The 18,844-nt window shown below is 37.1% G+C and overlaps 10 protein-coding genes and 1 non-coding gene across 19 annotated transcripts; 7 read left to right on the top strand and 4 right to left on the bottom strand.

Moving 5' to 3' along the window:
- The first annotated feature begins 6 nt into the window (after window positions 1-6).
- Window positions 7-995, top strand: LOC123008134. The gene is made up of 5 exons (XM_044403772.1): window positions 7-310; window positions 352-464; window positions 518-616; window positions 661-762; window positions 806-995. The coding sequence occupies exons 1-5, from the start codon at window positions 50-52 to the stop codon at window positions 897-899; spliced, it is 669 nt and encodes a 222-aa protein (XP_044259707.1). The 5' UTR covers window positions 7-49; the 3' UTR covers window positions 900-995.
- LOC123008130 lies at window positions 911-6,733 on the bottom strand. Of its 6 annotated transcripts, none has more exons than XM_044403762.1 (11): window positions 6,474-6,733; window positions 5,930-6,096; window positions 5,692-5,880; window positions 5,528-5,644; window positions 5,065-5,112; window positions 4,615-4,726; window positions 4,303-4,562; window positions 2,841-2,882; window positions 2,398-2,650; window positions 2,038-2,349; window positions 911-1,738 (listed from the first exon to the last, which is right to left on the bottom strand). In XM_044403762.1, the coding sequence occupies exons 2-11, from the start codon at window positions 6,090-6,092 to the stop codon at window positions 1,438-1,440; spliced, it is 1,797 nt and encodes a 598-aa protein (XP_044259697.1). In that variant the 5' UTR covers window positions 6,093-6,096; window positions 6,474-6,733; the 3' UTR covers window positions 911-1,437. The 6 variants fall into 6 exon arrangements, with proteins under 6 accessions (XP_044259697.1, XP_044259699.1, XP_044259698.1 ...); XM_044403764.1 differs by having other exon boundaries at window positions 6,523-6,733; XM_044403763.1 differs by lacking the exon at window positions 6,474-6,733 and adding an exon at window positions 6,165-6,381.
- LOC123008132 (protein SHQ1 homolog) lies at window positions 2,792-4,333 on the top strand. Its single transcript, XM_044403768.1, has one exon. It carries the CDS (start codon window positions 3,009-3,011, stop codon window positions 4,272-4,274), a length of 1,266 nt encoding a protein of 421 aa, XP_044259703.1. The 5' UTR covers window positions 2,792-3,008; the 3' UTR covers window positions 4,275-4,333.
- A 109-nt stretch (window positions 6,734-6,842) lies between the features above and the next one.
- Window positions 6,843-7,802, bottom strand: LOC123008135 (gametocyte-specific factor 1 homolog). Its single transcript, XM_044403773.1, has 5 exons — window positions 7,748-7,802; window positions 7,519-7,678; window positions 7,344-7,469; window positions 7,132-7,299; window positions 6,843-7,084 (listed from the first exon to the last, which is right to left on the bottom strand). Exons 1-5 carry the CDS (start codon window positions 7,762-7,764, stop codon window positions 6,965-6,967), a joined length of 591 nt encoding a protein of 196 aa, XP_044259708.1. The 5' UTR covers window positions 7,765-7,802; the 3' UTR covers window positions 6,843-6,964.
- Window positions 7,697-9,020, bottom strand: LOC123008136 (gametocyte-specific factor 1 homolog). Of its 2 annotated transcripts, XM_044403775.1 has the most exons (6): window positions 8,938-9,020; window positions 8,815-8,878; window positions 8,591-8,750; window positions 8,419-8,541; window positions 8,194-8,352; window positions 7,697-8,143 (listed from the first exon to the last, which is right to left on the bottom strand). In XM_044403775.1, the coding sequence occupies exons 2-6, from the start codon at window positions 8,829-8,831 to the stop codon at window positions 8,018-8,020; spliced, it is 585 nt and encodes a 194-aa protein (XP_044259710.1). In that variant the 5' UTR covers window positions 8,832-8,878; window positions 8,938-9,020; the 3' UTR covers window positions 7,697-8,017. The 2 variants fall into 2 exon arrangements, with proteins under 2 accessions (XP_044259710.1, XP_044259709.1); XM_044403774.1 differs by having other exon boundaries at window positions 8,815-8,973.
- LOC123008137 lies at window positions 8,435-9,979 on the top strand. Its single transcript, XM_044403776.1, has 4 exons — window positions 8,435-9,406; window positions 9,457-9,591; window positions 9,640-9,759; window positions 9,816-9,979. Exons 1-4 carry the CDS (start codon window positions 9,337-9,339, stop codon window positions 9,893-9,895), a joined length of 405 nt encoding a protein of 134 aa, XP_044259711.1. The 5' UTR covers window positions 8,435-9,336; the 3' UTR covers window positions 9,896-9,979.
- Window positions 8,815-11,427, bottom strand: LOC123008133 (multiple epidermal growth factor-like domains protein 11). 2 transcript variants are annotated; one of them, XM_044403771.1, is made up of 6 exons: window positions 11,279-11,427; window positions 10,981-11,127; window positions 10,704-10,844; window positions 10,393-10,653; window positions 9,988-10,339; window positions 8,815-9,932 (listed from the first exon to the last, which is right to left on the bottom strand). In XM_044403771.1, exons 1-6 carry the CDS (start codon window positions 11,358-11,360, stop codon window positions 9,917-9,919), a joined length of 999 nt encoding a protein of 332 aa, XP_044259706.1. In that variant the 5' UTR covers window positions 11,361-11,427; the 3' UTR covers window positions 8,815-9,916. The 2 variants fall into 2 exon arrangements, with proteins under 2 accessions (XP_044259706.1, XP_044259704.1); XM_044403769.1 differs by lacking the exon at window positions 8,815-9,932 and having other exon boundaries at window positions 9,945-10,339.
- A 315-nt stretch (window positions 11,428-11,742) lies between these two features.
- LOC123007548 (proteasome subunit alpha type-6-like) lies at window positions 11,743-12,637 on the top strand. Its single transcript, XM_044402916.1, has one exon. The coding sequence runs from the start codon at window positions 11,828-11,830 to the stop codon at window positions 12,566-12,568; it is 741 nt and encodes a 246-aa protein (XP_044258851.1). The 5' UTR covers window positions 11,743-11,827; the 3' UTR covers window positions 12,569-12,637.
- A 172-nt stretch (window positions 12,638-12,809) lies between these two features.
- On the top strand, window positions 12,810-16,047 carry LOC123007546 (TBC domain-containing protein kinase-like protein). Of its 2 annotated transcripts, none has more exons than XM_044402914.1 (11): window positions 12,810-13,107; window positions 13,162-13,420; window positions 13,584-13,821; window positions 13,867-14,138; window positions 14,186-14,459; window positions 14,504-14,665; window positions 14,712-15,096; window positions 15,143-15,417; window positions 15,489-15,595; window positions 15,647-15,809; window positions 15,854-16,047. In XM_044402914.1, exons 1-11 carry the CDS (start codon window positions 12,903-12,905, stop codon window positions 15,971-15,973), a joined length of 2,460 nt encoding a protein of 819 aa, XP_044258849.1. In that variant the 5' UTR covers window positions 12,810-12,902; the 3' UTR covers window positions 15,974-16,047. The 2 variants fall into 2 exon arrangements, with proteins under 2 accessions (XP_044258849.1, XP_044258848.1); XM_044402913.1 differs by having other exon boundaries at window positions 12,814-13,107; window positions 15,465-15,595.
- Trnaw-cca lies at window positions 13,486-13,557 on the top strand. Its single transcript has one exon. It is a non-coding gene; the product is annotated as a tRNA-Trp (tRNA).
- Window positions 16,048-16,155: 108 nt separating the features above from the next.
- Window positions 16,156-17,557, top strand: LOC123007547 (probable transaldolase). Its single transcript, XM_044402915.1, has 4 exons — window positions 16,156-16,373; window positions 16,476-16,707; window positions 16,759-17,153; window positions 17,199-17,557. The coding sequence occupies exons 1-4, from the start codon at window positions 16,277-16,279 to the stop codon at window positions 17,483-17,485; spliced, it is 1,011 nt and encodes a 336-aa protein (XP_044258850.1). The 5' UTR covers window positions 16,156-16,276; the 3' UTR covers window positions 17,486-17,557.
- The last annotated feature ends 1,287 nt before the right edge of the window (window positions 17,558-18,844 follow it).

Raw genomic sequence — 18,844 nt, 5'->3', positions numbered from 1 at the left:
GACGCATGTGGAAAGACAGGCGCGCCAAATTTAAATTCTTGTCAATGTCATGTTTTTTTTCCTCATATTTTGTTTATTTTTCACAACCGGTGCTGTTCTGCACCAGTGCCCGAATTACAAAGCTTTGCGTAAATCCGTAAGTAGAGAGCAAGACGCACGAGAGGATGAGCGGCTCAAGTGCAATTTTTTAATGACAAATCCGAAAAAAGTGATAAACCCGTATAAAAATGATATTCACAATTACGTGCAATCGAAGCCTTTTGGTTCAATTTGCTTGAAATGCAGCATGTGTCTCGCCGTTGCGAAAGAGGTGAGTGATGACTTGCGTTGCTTTTTCTTAAAAAAAAATAGTTTGACACTATTTTCAGAGAATTATCTAATGCAAACAAAGGCAAAAAACAGTCAGGAATTGTTGACGAAATTACAAACAGTATTGACTCATTATGTTCAAATGGATTTGAAAAGTTTTTACACAAACTTGTGTTACATATACGTTATTTTTTATTTAATATTTTAGCTACGACTTGAGAAAATTTAAACAATATCAAATAGTAACTGACGATTTCTCATGTAGCACTCATGTCCGTACAAAAATGGACGGGAAATGGACCGAAAAGTGGGTACAAAATCACAAAATTTCGTCTCAATTTTTATTTTCAGATTAAGAGAAATTTGCCAGATTTATTCAAATTACATGGACGTGCAATATCTGCTAAATGACTATTTAAAAGGAATTGACGACATTGCAAAATATTTATGCAGGTAACACCAACAATGTGTTAATTCTGTTTTAATGATTTTTTAGCAACAATGGTATTTTCCGTGACTGTTCGAGTCTCAACTTTCAAAACACGTCGATAAATCCTGAGCAAAAAAACAGCGCCGTTTTGTGCAAATAAAACCTAAAAACTTGATTTAAAATTCTTTATTGAGATATACAAAATAATTTAAATAAACTCATTGTAAATAAAAACATTAATAAATTAAATATGCTCTGTGACTAAAACATGGCAAGTAAAAATCTCTTGTACAAAAAACACACTAATGGAATTAATGTCAAATGTCTACTTTGGTGCTATCCTAAATTTAAATGCAATTTGGAAGTATTCTCACATGAGCGACTAAAAATTGGAATTTTGGGGAAAAAAACTAAAATATCACCTAATCACAATTTGAACAACAATTTGATTAATTGGCAGTCGTGACCTATTCTATGATTCGTGACGAAACCCTAGACAGTCTCATGAAATTCGTTAACTATACTCACCATAAGAGCAACAATTTAATCTTAAATATTCTAAATTGGTAACCTCATAGACTATATAACGTTAACCACCTACCGAAAAAACTAAAGTAAATAATAAAATAAAATTTGTCAAAAAAACAGATCTAAAAATTAGTCCCATGCAAGTCTTTGTACCTAAGTTACATAATTAATTAGACATTAGTTGGTGGCTCTAGGCCGCAAATAATCGATTTCATGACACTAGCCGCTGCTAGAGACGCATACGGTTGCCATTCTTTACGTCTAGTGCCATCTTTATAATCAGAAATTCCCCGAATTATGATAAAACTGTCCTTGCAATTGCCGAGGACGGACTCTATGACGGCGTCAAACTCGCAATCAAAGGCCAAAGCGCCCATTTCGGACGCAAACTTTTGTCTCAATCGGTCATCGCGGACGATTTGACGACCCGAAGCTATCGTCGATAAGTGGATCCGGGGGCAACCCTCCTGCCTAAAATTCAAACATTCGAAAAACCACAAAATAAAAACAAATCGGGAGAAAGTGAGTCGTGTAGAACTAATTATTCAGTGACTTTTGTTTTATTTAACTAACTAAATGTGACACAATTGTGACTACAAAACGGTGCAGTTCTACCACCACCCACCTAAGAATTTTTCTCTTAATCGTTCTAGTACGACTCAAAGCTGTTTTTCTTGGCGTAATGACCGGTTTTCTCCTAATTTCCGGCTTTTTATGACTATTTCACACAATTAAATTCAAATAAATACTTAATTAAACAAAATACGAACCTTTTAATGTTTTTATCTTGCGGCACAGGATGAGCGACTTCAATTAAATCTCTTTCACCTATGGCCATGTATAATTTGTCAGTTTCGACACTCGGGGGTTTAAAATCAGTCTCGATTTGAGTAGTGAGAATATTTAAGCCGTCTTTGAGATATTTCGCCCATGGTGAAATGGTCCCATTATCACCCGAATCGGACGATTTTAACTGTGCGGAAATTTCTTGCAAAATGAAATTATTAGGGCGATAATGTTTAACTTCAAAATCGTAACCCTTATCGCTAATTTTGGCCGTCTCGCAATAAACATAAACGTCTCTGAAATTTAATTACTGTCACCACCATTTTTCGCACGAAATGACTCACTTATTATTATTCACGGGATGCGAAATTACGACGTCTCCTAATCGGACATGCTTATTGTAATCCGTATAATGGGGGACTCCCCCACCCACGCCGACCAAAAACACATAATCGACTTTCTGGAAAGTCCCCAAAAGTCTCGTCGTTGTGTTCCCAGCAGCGGTCATTGCTTCTCTAGTATGACCCACTGATGGCAACTTTGTACAAACTATACGGTGGGCCCCAATGTTCCCCAAAGTGTAAACATTCGATTCCCCTGAAAAATCAAACAATTAATATTGCGTCAAAATTGTGGCTATCACCCAGTGATTTACAGTGTTAGTGAACAGTGGAAAGCATTTTGCATACAAATGCGACATTCACAAGTGATTTTCGTGATCTATGTACAAACAAAAAAAAAATGGTGACATCACAAGTGATTCCCCCAGAATTTTTAATTATCTTACCAAAGCGGGCCCTCGGTTTTTCACCCGTAGGACTACTGGGACCTGTTTAATACGACAATATTTTTTTTAAATTGCTAGTAAAATATTGTTTGTTTAAATTTGCCGCGGTTAAATGTCAATTGTCAAACATACCTAACCTCAAAAGTGACAGTTTGGTGTATTTTCAACATGATAACGCCACGATTTAAGCTCACACAAACCGCATCCAATGTCACAATACAAATACGAGCCCCTTATTGTAATTTACGTGAGTTGGAAGTGACCGTGGATGAAAACATCTTCATTTTCTACACCAGCCCCTATTACCTGCGTTTACATCTACCTGGGCGTCTAGTCGAGGATGATTTCACCCAAAGTTCCTTCGATTCGGAGTCAGGACAGTTTAGTTTCACGATAAAGAAGGCTATAGATGGGGAACACTTCCCAGATTTGGATCTGATAACGAAATTATTGACCCCCAAAATTGAAATCAATGAAGACAACCGGAAAATCACAATAGTGGCAAATGAGGCTTCTGAGAAGTCGCAAGACGAGCTAGATGAAGAATTCGGGTTCGCACTTTGTGGTAAGGAAAATTTCAACCATGTCTCATCGGAATTCAAGGACGTGTTCGAGGTGGACCCCCGGGAAGTCAATTTGGGGCAAAGACACAAAATGCGGGTGCAATTCGAGCAAGGCAAATTCAATATCGATCATTACTTAAGTGATTACATCGAAAACGAGGAAATTTTGGAATTAATCTCGCAGGAATCCCCTTATGATAAGTTAAAAGTGGATGAAATTCAGTTCAGTGACCAGGAATTGGACTTTCTTAAAGACTTGCCCAACAAAACGTACAATTTGAGCGAGACACAAGTCACCTATTGTCATTGTTGTCTCGTTGATATTTTATACGCCTATTGTTATGACCGGCGGACAACTCAATTTGAGGGAACTTCTGAATCGGGTTGGACCATTGTGAAATTAGCCGCGACTTTTTGCTGGCTTGATGTTTTCAAAACGCCCAAAGATGCCCTAGTTAGTGCTTTTAGGCGAAGTGTCATTTACCCACTTTACCGGAATTTCCAACTCAATCAAACCGTTTTAACCGATTTGAGAAAATTGCTCGATTTGGGCGAAAAACACATAATCAAGTGTTTGATTGAAATGTATCACATTTTCTTAACCGGCGATTGTTGTCGCTACATCCTCAACAATTTATTTATCAAGGATTACATTATTTACATCATGAAATGGGACAGGACGAAATGGAGAGAAGTCGTTGACCAAATTAAACAAGTGACGATTGAGAAAAGCGACCTCGGATTGAATCTACAAGAGATTGAAGACGACGTTTGTCAAAATTTCGATTTGAACAATTTGAGAATCAGAGACGAGGATTCGGACGATTTTAGTGATAGTTCGAGTGACGATAGCTCGACCGAATCTGAATAATTTTACTGTCAATAAATTATTAACTCACCTACTGTTGTATATCTAACGAAAGTTTCCTTATTTTCGATCATCGCATCTACGGCCAATTTCTCACAGTATTGGGCTGTGATTATGGCGATTGTCGGTTGTTTCGAACTGACCATCGTCGGCATTTGTTTCACGATGATTACTTGAGTGTCGTGGGATTGTTGGCGGGTAAATGCGCCATGTTCCATGGCTTTAACTATGTTGCTTGATTGCAGATCAGCAATGTGATGGGCGACTTCTTCCTCATCCCAACCATTTTCCCTAATTTGTTTTTTTTTTTTAATTGAGAAAAAATCAAACGCAAATGACTCACTTTGCAATGTCCTGAATTGTGACAGGATTCGGATACGATGATTCAATTATTTCTAAGACTTTTTCACGCGTCAATAACACAACATTTCCTAAAGAATTTTCGTCGGCTGACACTAAAAAAAAATCACATATGAAAATACCGAAATTATGTTATAGTTTCCATAATTTAACGTCCTTGATATAATAATTAAATGAATGGTGCTAAAAAACAATCGAGCGTAATGATTATGACGTCAGAATGCCACAAATAGTGCTTCCTGGGACAATATATGGAAACTATGTATTGACATAATAAAACAATTGTGAAAGTCAACACATAAATAATTCATTCTACTGTAATTCAATTATTGTTACATATTATTCGGGTTAAAAAACTAGTTAATGCATTTTTAGTTAATTGTTTCGTTAAATTGCAAACAAAACAAAAGAACTACGATTTGCAACCTCGAACCTGACATACAAACAGGTGCTAGCTCGAATTGGAGATAACCAGGTCGAGCTACAAAACCAGAAAGAATTTCAAATATTTTTTAAGTACAGAAAATAAATGATTAAACATCAAAAAAAAATTATTTCGCTGTAAATGGGCTTATCCAAAATACTATATACAGATGAGTGGGACAATGTCAAAATGAACAAATTATTATTCATTGATTCATAATCTGAAACTTTTGGGAGCAAAATGTGGGATGTTTTAATCATTTATCTCATAAACCCGGTCCAAATTGCGAAATATACGATATGGGGAACTAAATATGGATGCGAATGTATTTCAATAGAATTTTTCAGTTTTTTTTAAATGTCGGTTATTTGGACGTAACTTTAATCGCATCCAAGTATAGTTATCGGCAACGTATGACTCGCAACCTTGGCCCACTCTGGGCGTCCGACACCCCTGTGATGGGGGCACTTACGTGGCCTTGTCGGGACTTCTGCTTCCTGCAACTGCGTTAATTCGACCTCCAGTTTAGTGATACTCTTATAATTGTGTTGCATTAGTTTCATGATTTTTTTAATAAATCCGACATAATCTGTAAAAATTTGTTCACTTGATAGTGTAATAGAGTTGAGATAGTACCTCTGGGGAATTCTTGAGGGCTAACCAATTCCTTGAAGAAATCCTGTGCCACAGCAGCCTTGTCCCCTTCCTGTTCCCGAAACCAGAACCTCAAAGTTCGCGATTCCTGGGTGTGTTTCCCCGTCTGAGCACTGACTAAAAAAACGCGAAATTCGAGCGAGAGTTCGGCTGGGGCAGAAACGCCGTTTTCTGAAACAAATTCAGTGTTTTGGGGGTTTGACAAATTGTGGTTTGTTACCATTCGTGGTCTCTTTATTTATTATAATTCCGGTATGTTCACCCCCAGCCACATGCATCTTTTCATTGGTTTTATTCACAGCCCGTCTTTCGATTATGAGAGTCGTTGAATTGGCAGTTTTGCATTTCGGAGTCATTACAACTTGTTCTTGAGTCGAGTCCATTTTCCTGAAATGATGTTTTTTAATGACACCAGCCGATACTTTCTAATGATGGGATCATAATAAATGACTCACAAGCTATTAATACGAATTTAAGAAGAAATGGGTGTAAGGGAGTAAAAGATCAATTTTTTGTGTATGGTACCGGTTGGTACATTGATGTAACTTTTTAATTTATGAGACAAGTTTATGTAACGTTTTTTATCTTTGATTACACTCGAAATAGTTCAATAACAGACTGCAACAAATAAAAATGTTAATAAGGCGTGTAACTTTCTAAAAATAATTTGTTTGATCAAGAGCACTTTGGAATTTATTATCGGCTTCCGGTCGCAATCATTGGCTGCAGTTAAATTTATAAATAGATTTTAAATAACGCCTTACTTTATTTTTTTATTTCAAATTCAAATCCCACGTTGAAAATAACACTCACTTCCACACTGCTGATCAAAAACTGACTCATCTGTCACAGATGCAAAATAATAAATGCACGTTACATTATCCACTTCCAGATGTGTCGTGACAATAATTTGTTGTCATTAGGTTGGCAATAAATTTAAATTTTTTGAACTTCTCGACACAAATTCTTCCCAATTTATGTGAAATACATATAAACAGCTATTAAAAGATATTGTTACCAGGTGCGCCGCAGCTGTTTAGTTGGGAACTGAACCGTAGTTCCACTCTTTGACCCAAAACCCATTGATGCAAAGAGAATGTAATTTATGACTTGACAAACCACACCAATAGAAGTTAAACGTACAAAAATAAATTTATTCTTAACAAAGCAACTTAACTTCTTACAAAACAACTCAAATCAACTTATTTGTAACACGAAACAACATAAATAGAATTCAAAGTCAGTGAATGTTCAATTAATGTTTGTCTTGGATATACGTCTTCATGGCTTGTTTTCCCAAATTCACCGCTGAATGGAGTTCTTCAACTTCTTCAACGTTGGCGACAGTGCGATGTGACGGCAGTTTGACCGAGCTCTGTAAAACATCAAGTCCAAAAAACGTTTTTTTTTTAACATTTGTACCGTTTCTGGTGCAGACGGGGCCGTGTTAGTGGCCCCACTCAACTCATTGTGTCTCCGGCGTTCGCTAAGCCGGAATTCCCGTCTTTTTCCTGCCGACTCGACATCAATATGGCGCAAAACCGCACTATTTTCGACGTATTTTTTCGGGTCGTAGGTCGACACATTTATCTAAAAACACTGAATAAAAACTGTCCGAAACAATTTAAACTTACATCATCCCAACTTTCTTCACTAGCGATCTGAATGTTGGGTATTGGAAATTTGTTTTTTGATTTGGTTTGTGACAACACAATGGGGGCTTCGATTTTTTTGCGGTCGCTACAAATCTGGTGATGGTACTAAAAAATAGGGTGAATAATGAGGTTATGTGAGGGTTGGGGAAATTACGCGCAATTCAAGTTTGGGGATCAAATGAGTAGAATTGAAGTCACAAGTGACCATTTTCTGCTCGCCGTAATTTTTTTTGCATTTCACTAAATGAAAATGCATTTTGCAGCGGCGAATATGATGAGAGCTGTTATATGGGCAGGTAATTTTTTCCTCGGGGCTAGAAAAACCCATTTGATCAATTTAATCGTTTAATGACACTTGGAAACATTAGTAAACGAATACTTACTCGTACAAATCTTCCATTTTTTCACAAAAAAACAAGAAATTAAACAAATTATAAAAACAAATTGAACACAAATAAAAAACAACTCAAGAAAATATATGACAAGTGGTGGTGGTAACAACGTGCGGGTAACAAAAATCCCTAAAAGTACACTTTTTTTTTTCAAACCTTAAATTAGTCTTAAAAATAAAACAGATATAAAAATCTTATGTCTTATGTCTAATAGATATAAAAAATATAAACCCTAAACACTGCAAATTTCAAGGGTAAAAATTACTCGTTTTTAGTAAATTGCAGAAACGGTTTTTTTCCTTGGGCACTAATTCTCTCTTGGATGTTGATTCTTCTATTTTCTGTAATGTTGGTGGCAGGGCGATGCTGTGGTAGCGGCACAGAGTACTGTAAATAAAAACCGATATTATTGTAATTTCAGTGTTAAGAATTAATACCGTTTGAGATTGAGTTGGAGTATTATCATCTAATTGATTAAGTCTTGCACGTTCATTGAGACGAAATTCTCTTCTTTTCGCACTCGACTCAACATCAAGGTGACGAAGCACGTTACTTTTCTCTGTATACGCTTTTGGGTCATACGTGGGCACATCCAACTAAAAATCATTTTTTAATTTCAAATTTGGCACCAACATGATGGGACAAAAACTCCCTAAACTCACATCATCCCAACTTTCTTCCACAGCCACGTCGATTTTCGGAATGGGGAATCGGTCTGTCCTCTTCTGGGTCGCCACGATTGGGGCCTCTACGGATTTCCGGTCAGAACAAATTTGATGATGATACTAAAAAGATGTTTAGTTCATTTACATAATTCTTAAAATTGTTAATTACGCGTAATTCGGGTTCTGGAATCATATGGGTAGCGTTAAAATCGCAAGGAACCATTTTCTGCTCCCCGTAATTTTTCTTGCATTTAACCAAATGAAAGGCCATTTTGCATCTTCTGATGTGGTGTGACTTGTTGTATGGGCATAAGATTTTTTCTTCGGGACTGAAAATTAGTTATTGAGAAACAAAAAATGTGATGGGAAAAAACTGAATGCACTTTCACTTACTCATATAAATCCTCCATTTTCTAGAGTTTAAGGGTGGTTTACAGGGATAAAAGTGAACTAAAAACTGAAATAGCGTTGCAATTCAGCTCTTTCTGATAATCACTATAGAATAAGAAGAATCACCATTCATCAACCGACGATAGCGTTTGGGGTTTCTTTCCACTTGTCAGTCTTGACACCAACATTAAAGAAAAAAGAAACTAAACAACTAGTGAATACCCTAAAATAGGAGGCAAAAATTTGAATTTACTGTTACAAGAAAAATTAACGCAAAATGTATACATTTGTATGACAACGGCGATTAAATAACAATTTTTTCGCGAATGTGTCTTTTTTCTGACCCAATTTATATTCTTTTCGTGAATTACTATAAACATATCTTTTACTATCAATTTCCTTTAGTTCCCCCTTTCACCCTCCGTTTTATCATAATTCTAACAAAAGAAAAGCAAACACAAAAGATATAAGTTATCGATCAAACTTTACCTTCGCACCTGGGCATAAAATTCAAATTTTAATACAATGAAGACTCCAAATTTCTGCACTTACCTTTTTCTCACTTTTCTCACTGATTTTATTGTCGGTCAAAAAAGTGATTTTTTTCTACACTTTCAAATCATATTTTCTAAAATTAGTTTCTAGGTCCTATTCTTTCACGAGCTTGCGTCAATAAGTACGACTGTGGGGCAGCTTTTGGCTATATTTGTGGACAAAACCAAACGTGTCGATGTGACCGTAATTATATTCTTAATAGTTATGGTGATAAATGTGTTGGAGGTACACTTTTATAAAATCAAAACAAAATAAATGAACACGTGGTTTCAGGAGTTGGGCAAAGGTGTCGATATGATGAACATTGCATCGAGGGGGCTTTCTGTGAGTTTCAAATGAAATGCGAGTGTAAAGACGAGCTGTACCCATCGGAAAATGGCCTCGCATGTTCTAGTAATGTGACCAAAATTATTAAAAAAGATGGAGTTCAGTAAAAATGTTTTTTCCAGGATCTAAGCAAGTAGTAAATGATGCACCCCGTATTTACGTAATTGCAATTCTTTTATTTTATGTGTTAAAACTTTCCTAAATTATTTATACAAAAATTTGTTCACGTTATAAAAAGTCTAAAAAATAAATAAGATAAAAAATTAATTTTATTGTGAAAAATAAATGACACACAGCAAGATATTTACCCCAAACAACAAACTTTTTGTGGTGATTAGGCCACTGGCTACACTTTTTCCATTATCGTCAAGTATTTTTTCGATATTACAATCACCACTCGCGTTGCTCCCAAACAAACACATACATTTTTTATTCTCACACCTGACATTCCCATTCATTTCCTTTTTATAAATACACTCTTCATTTTTTTCACAGGACTGACCAATCTGTTTCGTTCTGACACATCTACTGCCATATTCATGTAAATGAGACAAGCACCCACAAGCCCCATTATTGCAAACACTGTCTGTTAAAAATTTCGAACATTGACCATCAAAATCACACGGATCTCCGAATTTCGTCGCGGCTAAAAACAATACCAAAAAATGAAGTTTCCACATCCCAAGAACTGTAACTTACCTTTCACGCACTCAGTCTCATTTCTTGATAAAGTGTACGTCGTATCGCACACACATTTTTCCAAGCACCTCGTGTTGGGAACCGAGAGACATTCCTTGTCTGATTTGCAAGGCTCCCCCAGATTTCTTGAGCCGAGACACAGAGTCCTGTCCGGTGACGGTGTCTCATCTTTACGACATGTACAAATTCCGGCGACGCAAAAAGCGTATTGGCCGTCACTTAAAAGACAGTTTTGGTCAACCATACAGACTTCTCCCAACTCTGAGAATTTTTCTTGTAAAATTTTGGTATTTTTTGAGAGGGCTACGTACTGATATCGGCGAAACACATTTTGTCAGACTTGTGGCTTTCGGGGCTACAATCACATATTTTGAATTGGTTGCATACTGCCAGGTTGCTTGCCACCAGTTGGCATTGGAAGTCTTCCTCGCAGGCGTCCCCCAGATACACTCCTGATAAAATTAGTCAATATAAATCGACAATCATTAATAATCGCAAAAATTTCGAAATTTTGATAGTGATAAATACGATATACCTCCTGATTAGAGTTAATAAAGCAAACTTTGAAATAAAAAAATATACACGTACTTGGCAAACATTCATAAAATGAGGCATTTCGGTTATTCAATTCGTATCCGCTATTACATTTGCATTTTCCATATTTGTCATCATCATTTCCATAACAGAAAGAATTCTTCTTGCAGTCTGCATCGGTGCGACATGAGACATAAGATTCTGGAAACAAGGAAAATTTTTAAATATCTAACACTTACTATGTTTATGTGATAAAATTAATTATAACCACTTACTTTATAAAGTTTTGTGTTTCATATCATTGCATAATATCATAAAAAGAACAAAAAAGTACTTATAGTTCAATACTTACGTATTTGTTGTCTAGCAAATGGTTCTTCTGATCGTACACCAATAAATAAAATTGCTAACACGAAAGAAAACTGTGAAAGCATTGTTAATAGAATGGTACTCACTAATATCTATACATTTATCTCTGGGTTACCTAAGATAAGAGAATTTTTTTACTTTATCTTTGCCTATATTTAAAAATACACTGTGAGTGGATTACTCAGCTTAGTCACTCTTGTGTTTTCCTTCACAAGGGATTATTATTATTTAAATATACATTTTGATAATAAAATTAAATAAGAAAAATACATTTTTTAAAACAAAACTTTGAAAACTTTTATGTAAACTACTCTGCCGTTACAACACTAACCATTATCAGATAATTAAAATAAATTCGTAATTTCTAATAGCATTAAATTCAAAATTCAATTTTTATAGAGACTTTCTCGCTTCCCGCCCGTTATTGGCACTTATGGTTCTATTTTTGACAGCGATGACAGTTCGTTTTGACAGTCCAAACAACCGCAAGTCACGTTAAGTTTTGAATTAACTTTTGCAAAATTCTTTCACGATGTCTCGCGGTAGCAGTGCCGGATTCGACCGCCACATTACCATTTTCTCCCCCGAGGGGCGGCTCTACCAAGTCGAGTATGCCTTCAAAGCTATCAATCAAGCCGGGTTGACCTCCGTGGCTCTCAAGGGGGTTGATTCTGCCGTGTGTGTGACTCAGAGGAAGATCCCTGACAAGCTCATCGACGCCTCCACCATCACGCATTTGTTTCAATTAACGGAAAGTTCAGGGTGTGTTATGACAGGGATGATTGCTGATAGCAAGTCTCAAGTGCAACGAGCGCGCTATGAGGCGGCCCAATTCAAGTACAAATATGGGTATGAGATGCCCATTGATTCCCTGTGTCGGAGAGTGGCGGATATCTCGCAAGTCTATACCCAGAATGCGGAAATGAGGCCTTTGGGGTGCTCTATGGTGCTCATTGGGTATGACCCAGAAATTGGGCCGTGTGTGTATAAGGCGGACCCTGCGGGGTATTATTGTGGGTATAGAGCTATAAGTGTGGGGGCAAAACAAACGGAAGCTAATAGCTATTTGGAGAAAAAGTTAAAGAAGAAACAAGAGTTGCAATTTGATGATGCTATCCAGTTGGCTATTTCTTGTCTTTCAAGCGTCCTCTCGGTTGATTTTAAGCCGACTGAAATTGAAGTAGGAGTTGTGTCCAAAAATGAACCTAAATTCAGGAAGTTGACTGAAGCTGAGATTGATAGACATTTGACAGCGATCGCCGAAAAGGATTAATTTCTGTTTATATTAATTTTATTTGGGAGGTTTTGTATTATTAAAGTAATAAAAATCCTTAAACAAAAACTGAGTTTTATTCATAAATCCAAATCAGTAAAAATGACAGATTTAATTAACCCTACTTTTTCGTCATTTATTGAATAAACACTCTAAAACTAGCTAAAAATGCCCGGACTCCTTTTAAAAGCCTCCTAAATGTAATCGAAATTGTCTGTTACCTCATTTGCCTTTCATGTATATAATTTAAATTAAAATAAGCTCACATCTGACAGTTCACATAACCTTACATTTTGCTCATCTCTAGCACACAGACGCCCCAAAATCGGTGAATATGCCGGTGCCCCTTTTAAAAGACTCTCAGATGCAATTTGGGGCCATCACATTTTTTGCAAAACAACACAAAGGTGATACTTGCGGAAGTAACGGTCTTCCTCTAACTCCAAACTCTATAATTATAATTGGGAGGGCACAAATTCTTAAAACAATCAAAAATCCGTATTTGTGCCAATATTTAGATATAGTGAGGGGCAAACACGGTGAGTTTTTTTTTATTATTATCGCTTTTTTATTGAGTTACAAGTTTTTTTTAGAACGGACAGTTGTCGTGTCCCAGTATTGTGGTACCCCATTGTCCGATTATATCACAAAAGAACCGTTTGATTACGACGATATTAGAAGGTTCGCGTATCAAATTTTGACCGCTTTGAATTATTTACATGAACGCAAAATCGTGCATCGAAATTTAAGCACGGAAAACATTTTACTACAGAAAAACAAAGACATTAAATTATTCAATTACGGCCTTTTTCACATGACTGGATGTGGACAATTAGTTTCATTTCCAATAATGTAAGTCGATAAATAAAGTACAATAACCTTATTAATATTTCACCTTCATGTCAATTCCAATACATGACTCCGTGGCGCAACGGTAGCGCGTCTGACTCCAGATCAGAAGGTTGCGTGTTCAAATCACGTCGGGGTCAAACTTTTTTTTATAATTTTTTTTCAGGCAAATTTTATACAGTGCCCCTGAAATATACCTCGATAGCCCCACTAGCACGCATACTGACCCTAAGGCCGATGTTTGGTCGGTTGGAATTGTTTTAATTGAATTAATTTTAAACAAAGTCTTGTGGCAATCTTTGAAGTTGGGACAAAGAATCCGAAAAATTTTGAGTCTTGTTCAGTGCAACACTTCAGTTTTTGAGCGAATTGCGCGCGAACACAACTGTTACGACAAATACGAGGTACAAAAATTCAATGAGTAAAAAGTCAATTATTTTTTTTATTAGAGTGTCCCCAACGATTTGAGGGAAATTGTAGAAGCCTGTCTCAATATTTACCCCCAAAACCGTCCAACATGTTGCGAATTACTCGCCAACCCCACTTTCCAGTCATTTAAATCCGAAAAACCGGTCAACAAGAGTCAAGTTTGCGACCCTTTCGAAATATTCACAATTTGTGAATTGTACCACTGGTGGCAGTTAGCCGGAGGTGACGTTTTCCAAGAATTGAGAAAGCAAGGATTGATACGTTCAAGCCCCCCTATTTTGTCACTCCCAAAGTACGCCGTGTACCCCTTGAAAACAGCTAATCAAGATGAAATTTTAGTTTAGTGACAATAGAGGGCACAACGTTGGGCCAAGAACGCAACCCTGCTACACTTTACGACCCCCGAATCGTACAAATGCCCCTCGACACACTCTACCAACGCTTCGCCCACATTCCATTGAATTGTTTTTACCCCCTGATTCACAGCACTTCGAAAATAATCGAAAGTGGGGTTCCCCCGGCTTATGATGCGACAGGTTTGCCTCTAGTAATCAGAGAAAGGGACCCCGAGTACCAGTTTCACAGAGTTATTCTCTTCCGGAGGCTTTTACACGTAAGACTGGGGAGCATTGAGGCTTTAATCACGCAGAGTTTCAGGGGTACCCCCATACGAAAAACATGATCTTGAAGGAGGCCTCGAATGACATTCCTCCACTACTCAGGGGGGAGATTTGGGCCGCTTTGCTTAACATCAAAGGCGACTACGAACGCCAATATTTGAGGATTGATAAAGAAACATCAACTACAACAGACCGTCAAGTAATTAAAACAAATGAAGTTGAAATAAAATAAATTAAAATTGCAGATCGAAGTGGATATTCCGCGTTGTCACCAATACAACGAACTGCTCTCGTCGGCCGAAGGCCACAAGAAATTAAAACGGATTCTCAAAGCTTGGGTTTACCAAAACTCAAATTACGTCTATTGGCAAGGCTTGGATTCCCTCACTGCCCCCTTTCTCTACTTGAACTTCAACAACGAAGCTAAAGCTTTTACATGTTTGTCAGCTTTCATCCCCAAATATTTGCACAAGTTTTTCCTCAAAGACAACTCGATGGTGATTCAGGAGTATTTAGCTAAATTCTCGCAACTGATCGCGTTTCATGACCCCCGTCTCGCCAATCATCTCCACGAAATCAATTTCTATCCGGAATTGTTCGCAATTCCGTGGTTTTTGACCGTATTTTCACGTAAGTTGTCTCATTTTGCGAAAATTAATCAAACAAGTAATTTTAGACGTTTTTCCACTCTACAAAATACTACATTTGTGGGATAAACTACTACTGGGGGACTCTTCCTTTCCGTTACATATCGGACTGTCGGTTTTGACACAGTTGAGGGACCGGTTACTCAATTCAGGGTTCAATGAATGCATTTTGCTGTTTTCGGATTTACCGGAAGTCGATATCGAAAAATGTGTCTCCTACTCAACTGCGACGTTTCAATCGACTCCTAAAAGTATAACAGCGAGGGAACACCAAAACGGGAAATATCACCCCAGGAATGAACTTGTGATTATCACGATTTGTTTTTTTCCTATTTTGACCAAAATTTTTAGGATATAAGCAATGTCAGTTTGCAGGAGTTAAACCGGGAAAGGTGTCCGCGAATCAGTGCTTCCGATTTTGTCGATTTGGTCAGACTCGACCCGGAAAAAATCCTAATAATTGACATCCGGAATCCAATACAGTATGAGTCAATTTAAAAAAATTGCGTCGAATTTTTTGCTCCTTATTTCAGATTTAATCGCTCTTCAGTCGTCAATAGCGTAAATATTCCGTTTTCCAGTGTAACTTTCGGCGAACCCAGTCTTGAAAATGTGGGTCAACACAGCACAACAATAAAAAATAGCGGAAACAAAATAATTGTAGTTGTGGGTAACGAAGAAACCGATTTGGAATTGGTAGGTTGATAAGAAGTTTGATAAGAATTGATTATTGGTTTTAGTTCCCCAAATTCTTGCTCAAATGTTGTGTGAGTAAAGTGTGTGTCTTGCACGGGGGCTTCAGTCTTTTGTCGACTATTACACCGTCGATTTTAATCTCACAATCGAATCTGATCAATTAATTACGTCACTTGCATTTCTATTTATATCATGTTTCCATGTTATTTACGTTTATAATAAATGTTATTACGAGTTATTACATAATGCACTTGCATCCTGAGCCCCCAAATCCCCCTATTGGTCGATTTAAACTTTCCCTGTTGAATAAAAGCCGGTTATTGGACTATCGCAGTCTTCAAGGTGAAAGTGATAACCTCAGCACGCCGCACAGCTTTTCCCTTCCCACCACTCGGAAAAACACATAATCATCGTTGGACAGCGAGGTCGCGGGCGATAATTTTCTAATTTTTAACTCAAAGACGAAGATGTCAGAGCCTCAGTGTAAAAGAAGCAAGATGACCAGCTCTTTGGAACAGTTGAAAGCTTTGACCACGGTGGTGGCCGACACCGGGGATTTCGAAGGTAGGGATTAGGGATTTAGTGGGATAGGACAAGTCCAAGGTGACCTTAGGACACTAATGGGCAATTAACAAGTAATTAATTTGTCCCTATTTTGTCTTCAAGCTATGAAAACCTACAAACCGACCGATGCCACCACCAACCCTTCTTTGATCCTGGCCGCCTCCAACCTCCCCCAATACAAACACCTGGTCCAAAAAGCCGTCCAGTATGGCAACAAAGTGGGCCAAACAACTGAAGAGAAACTGGAAAATGCAATGGACCTCCTCTGTGTGCTTTTCGGTGTCGAAATTTTGAAAATCGTCCCTGGACGGGTCTCGACTGAAGTCGATGCTCGGTAAATCCCCCATTTTCCACAATTTAACCCTGTTAAACCCCCTCTTGACAGATTATCATTCGATAAGGATGCAAGCATCGCCAAGGCAAAAAAACTGATCCAACTCTACGCCGACCACGGAATTGGCAAAGAACGCGTTTTGATCAAACTAGCCTCGACTTGGGAAGGCATCCAAGCGGCGAAAGAACTGGAGCAAAAACACGGAATTCACTGCAATCTCACTCTCTTGTTCAATTTTGCGCAAGCTGTGGCTTGTGCTGAAGCCGGAGTGACGCTAATTTCGCCCTTCGTGGGGCGTATCCTCGACTGGAATATCGCCAACACTGAGAAGAAATCCTACACGGGAGATGAGGACCCGGGGGTGGTGTCCGTCACCAAGATTTATAATTATTACAAGAAGTTTGGGTACAAGACTGTGGTCATGGGGGCGTCGTTCAGGAATATTGGTGGGTTTTATTTGTCCTATTGGAATTTTTTGTAATTTAATTTAGAGGAAATCAAGTCGTTGGCTGGGTGTGATTTGTTGACGATCAGTCCGAAGCTTCTGGGGGAGTTGGAGGCGTCGAATGACCCCGTCCCCAGGAAGTTATCGCCCGAAAATGCCGCCAAACAGCCACTGGAGAAGATCGCCTTGACGGAATCGGCCTTCAGGTGGATGCTAAATGAGGACAAAATGGCCACTGATAAGCTGTCCGAAGGGATTAGGAATTTTGCAGCCGATTGCATCAAGCTGGAAAATACCATCAAAACGCAATTGAAAGCGTCTCCCAAGAAATAATTTATGATTACATTCCCGTCAAATGTTTTATATTGTGTCAAGTTTGAGAAAATAAATAATTATAATGGTGAAGTTGTTTTGTTTTCGTTTCCTGTAAAAATGGTAATTGCGTTTCTGCGATAAAAATTATGTAATTAAAGTATGAATAAGCAAAAGTGATGTAATTGGTTGTGATTAAAGAGAGAATATCAAATATCGTCAGTACTATTTTCTAATTTCATTTATTCAGTAGCTATTTAATTATAATCAATTTTCTTTTATTTTTTAAAATAATTAATTTACGCAACAGACATTTTTAGGTAATTGTTTATGACCTTTTTCATTTCAAAAAATTATTTATTAAAACTTAAAACCATTTGTTTTATATCTTATTTCTCCTTTTCTATTAGTTTTCCGAGAAAATTTTCAAAATTTCAATGTCCGTAATATTTTTTTGTCAAATTATTTGGCTGCTTCTTTCTCACTCACATGTTTTATACAAATTAATATTAAAGAAGATATCAAAATGTACTTTTAATTCGAAATATTTTGTGGTAAAGGTATTTTTTATGCAAGAAATAAGTTTATATTATTTATTATTTAAAATTTTTTTATACAGTGGTGGTCTATTGATTTCCGAGTATTTTTTTGGGCGCATTAAAGATTAATTTTTTCTCCTAATTTTGTAAGGCGCCAAATATACCTCTTTTTTGTATGCGCCAATTGGTCTGGTCCAGAAGTAAAAAGCCATTTTGGAGTGTCTAAAAACACGGTATGTTGTAAGTTTTTAGAGTGCTTTTTGGATAATTTTGCATGATTTCGGGTGATTTTCAACGGTTTTTTCATATGCCCAATTTTTGGTGATCTACGGATATTTGAGTACTTTTGGGGTGGATAAAAATTAATGCTTTCTGTAGGTTTTTAGGTCTTTTTCGGATGTTTACCTTTGGGAAAACACTAAATTTATAAGATTCTACCCTGTTTTTTCGTGTGCCCAATTTTTAGTGGTCTACAGATATTTGGGTACTTTTGGGGTGAATAAAAATTAATGTTTTTTGAAGGGTTTTAGGCCTTTTTCGGTTGTTTACTTTTGGGATACAACAGCTAAATTTGTTGGAATCTGTCTTGTTGTTTAAGACGCCACATGCCCTGGTCCAGAAGTAAAAAGCTATTTTGAGGTGTGTGAAAACAAGGTATATATTTTGTTAGTTTTTTAGGGCGTTTTTCAGGTAATTTTCCATTATTTTGGGATATTTTAACGGTTTTTTCGTGTGCCCAATTTTTGGTGGTGAACTCGCGCCCCAGAGAACAAAAATAAGATACCAGAAAGAGAAAGAAGAAGAAAAAAGAAAAATTATCTATAAAAATTTCGAAGTTATG

This window comes from Tribolium madens, unplaced genomic scaffold (genome assembly GCF_015345945.1).
Source record: "Tribolium madens isolate multiple individuals breed KSU strain unplaced genomic scaffold, Tmad_KSU_1.1 Scaffold_3;HRSCAF=73;Tcas5.2_LG2, whole genome shotgun sequence".
NCBI lineage: Eukaryota > Metazoa > Arthropoda > Insecta > Coleoptera > Tenebrionidae > Tribolium > Tribolium madens.
The sequence above is the reverse complement of the archived record's forward strand: the minus strand, read 5'-3'. Positions and strand labels throughout refer to the sequence as shown.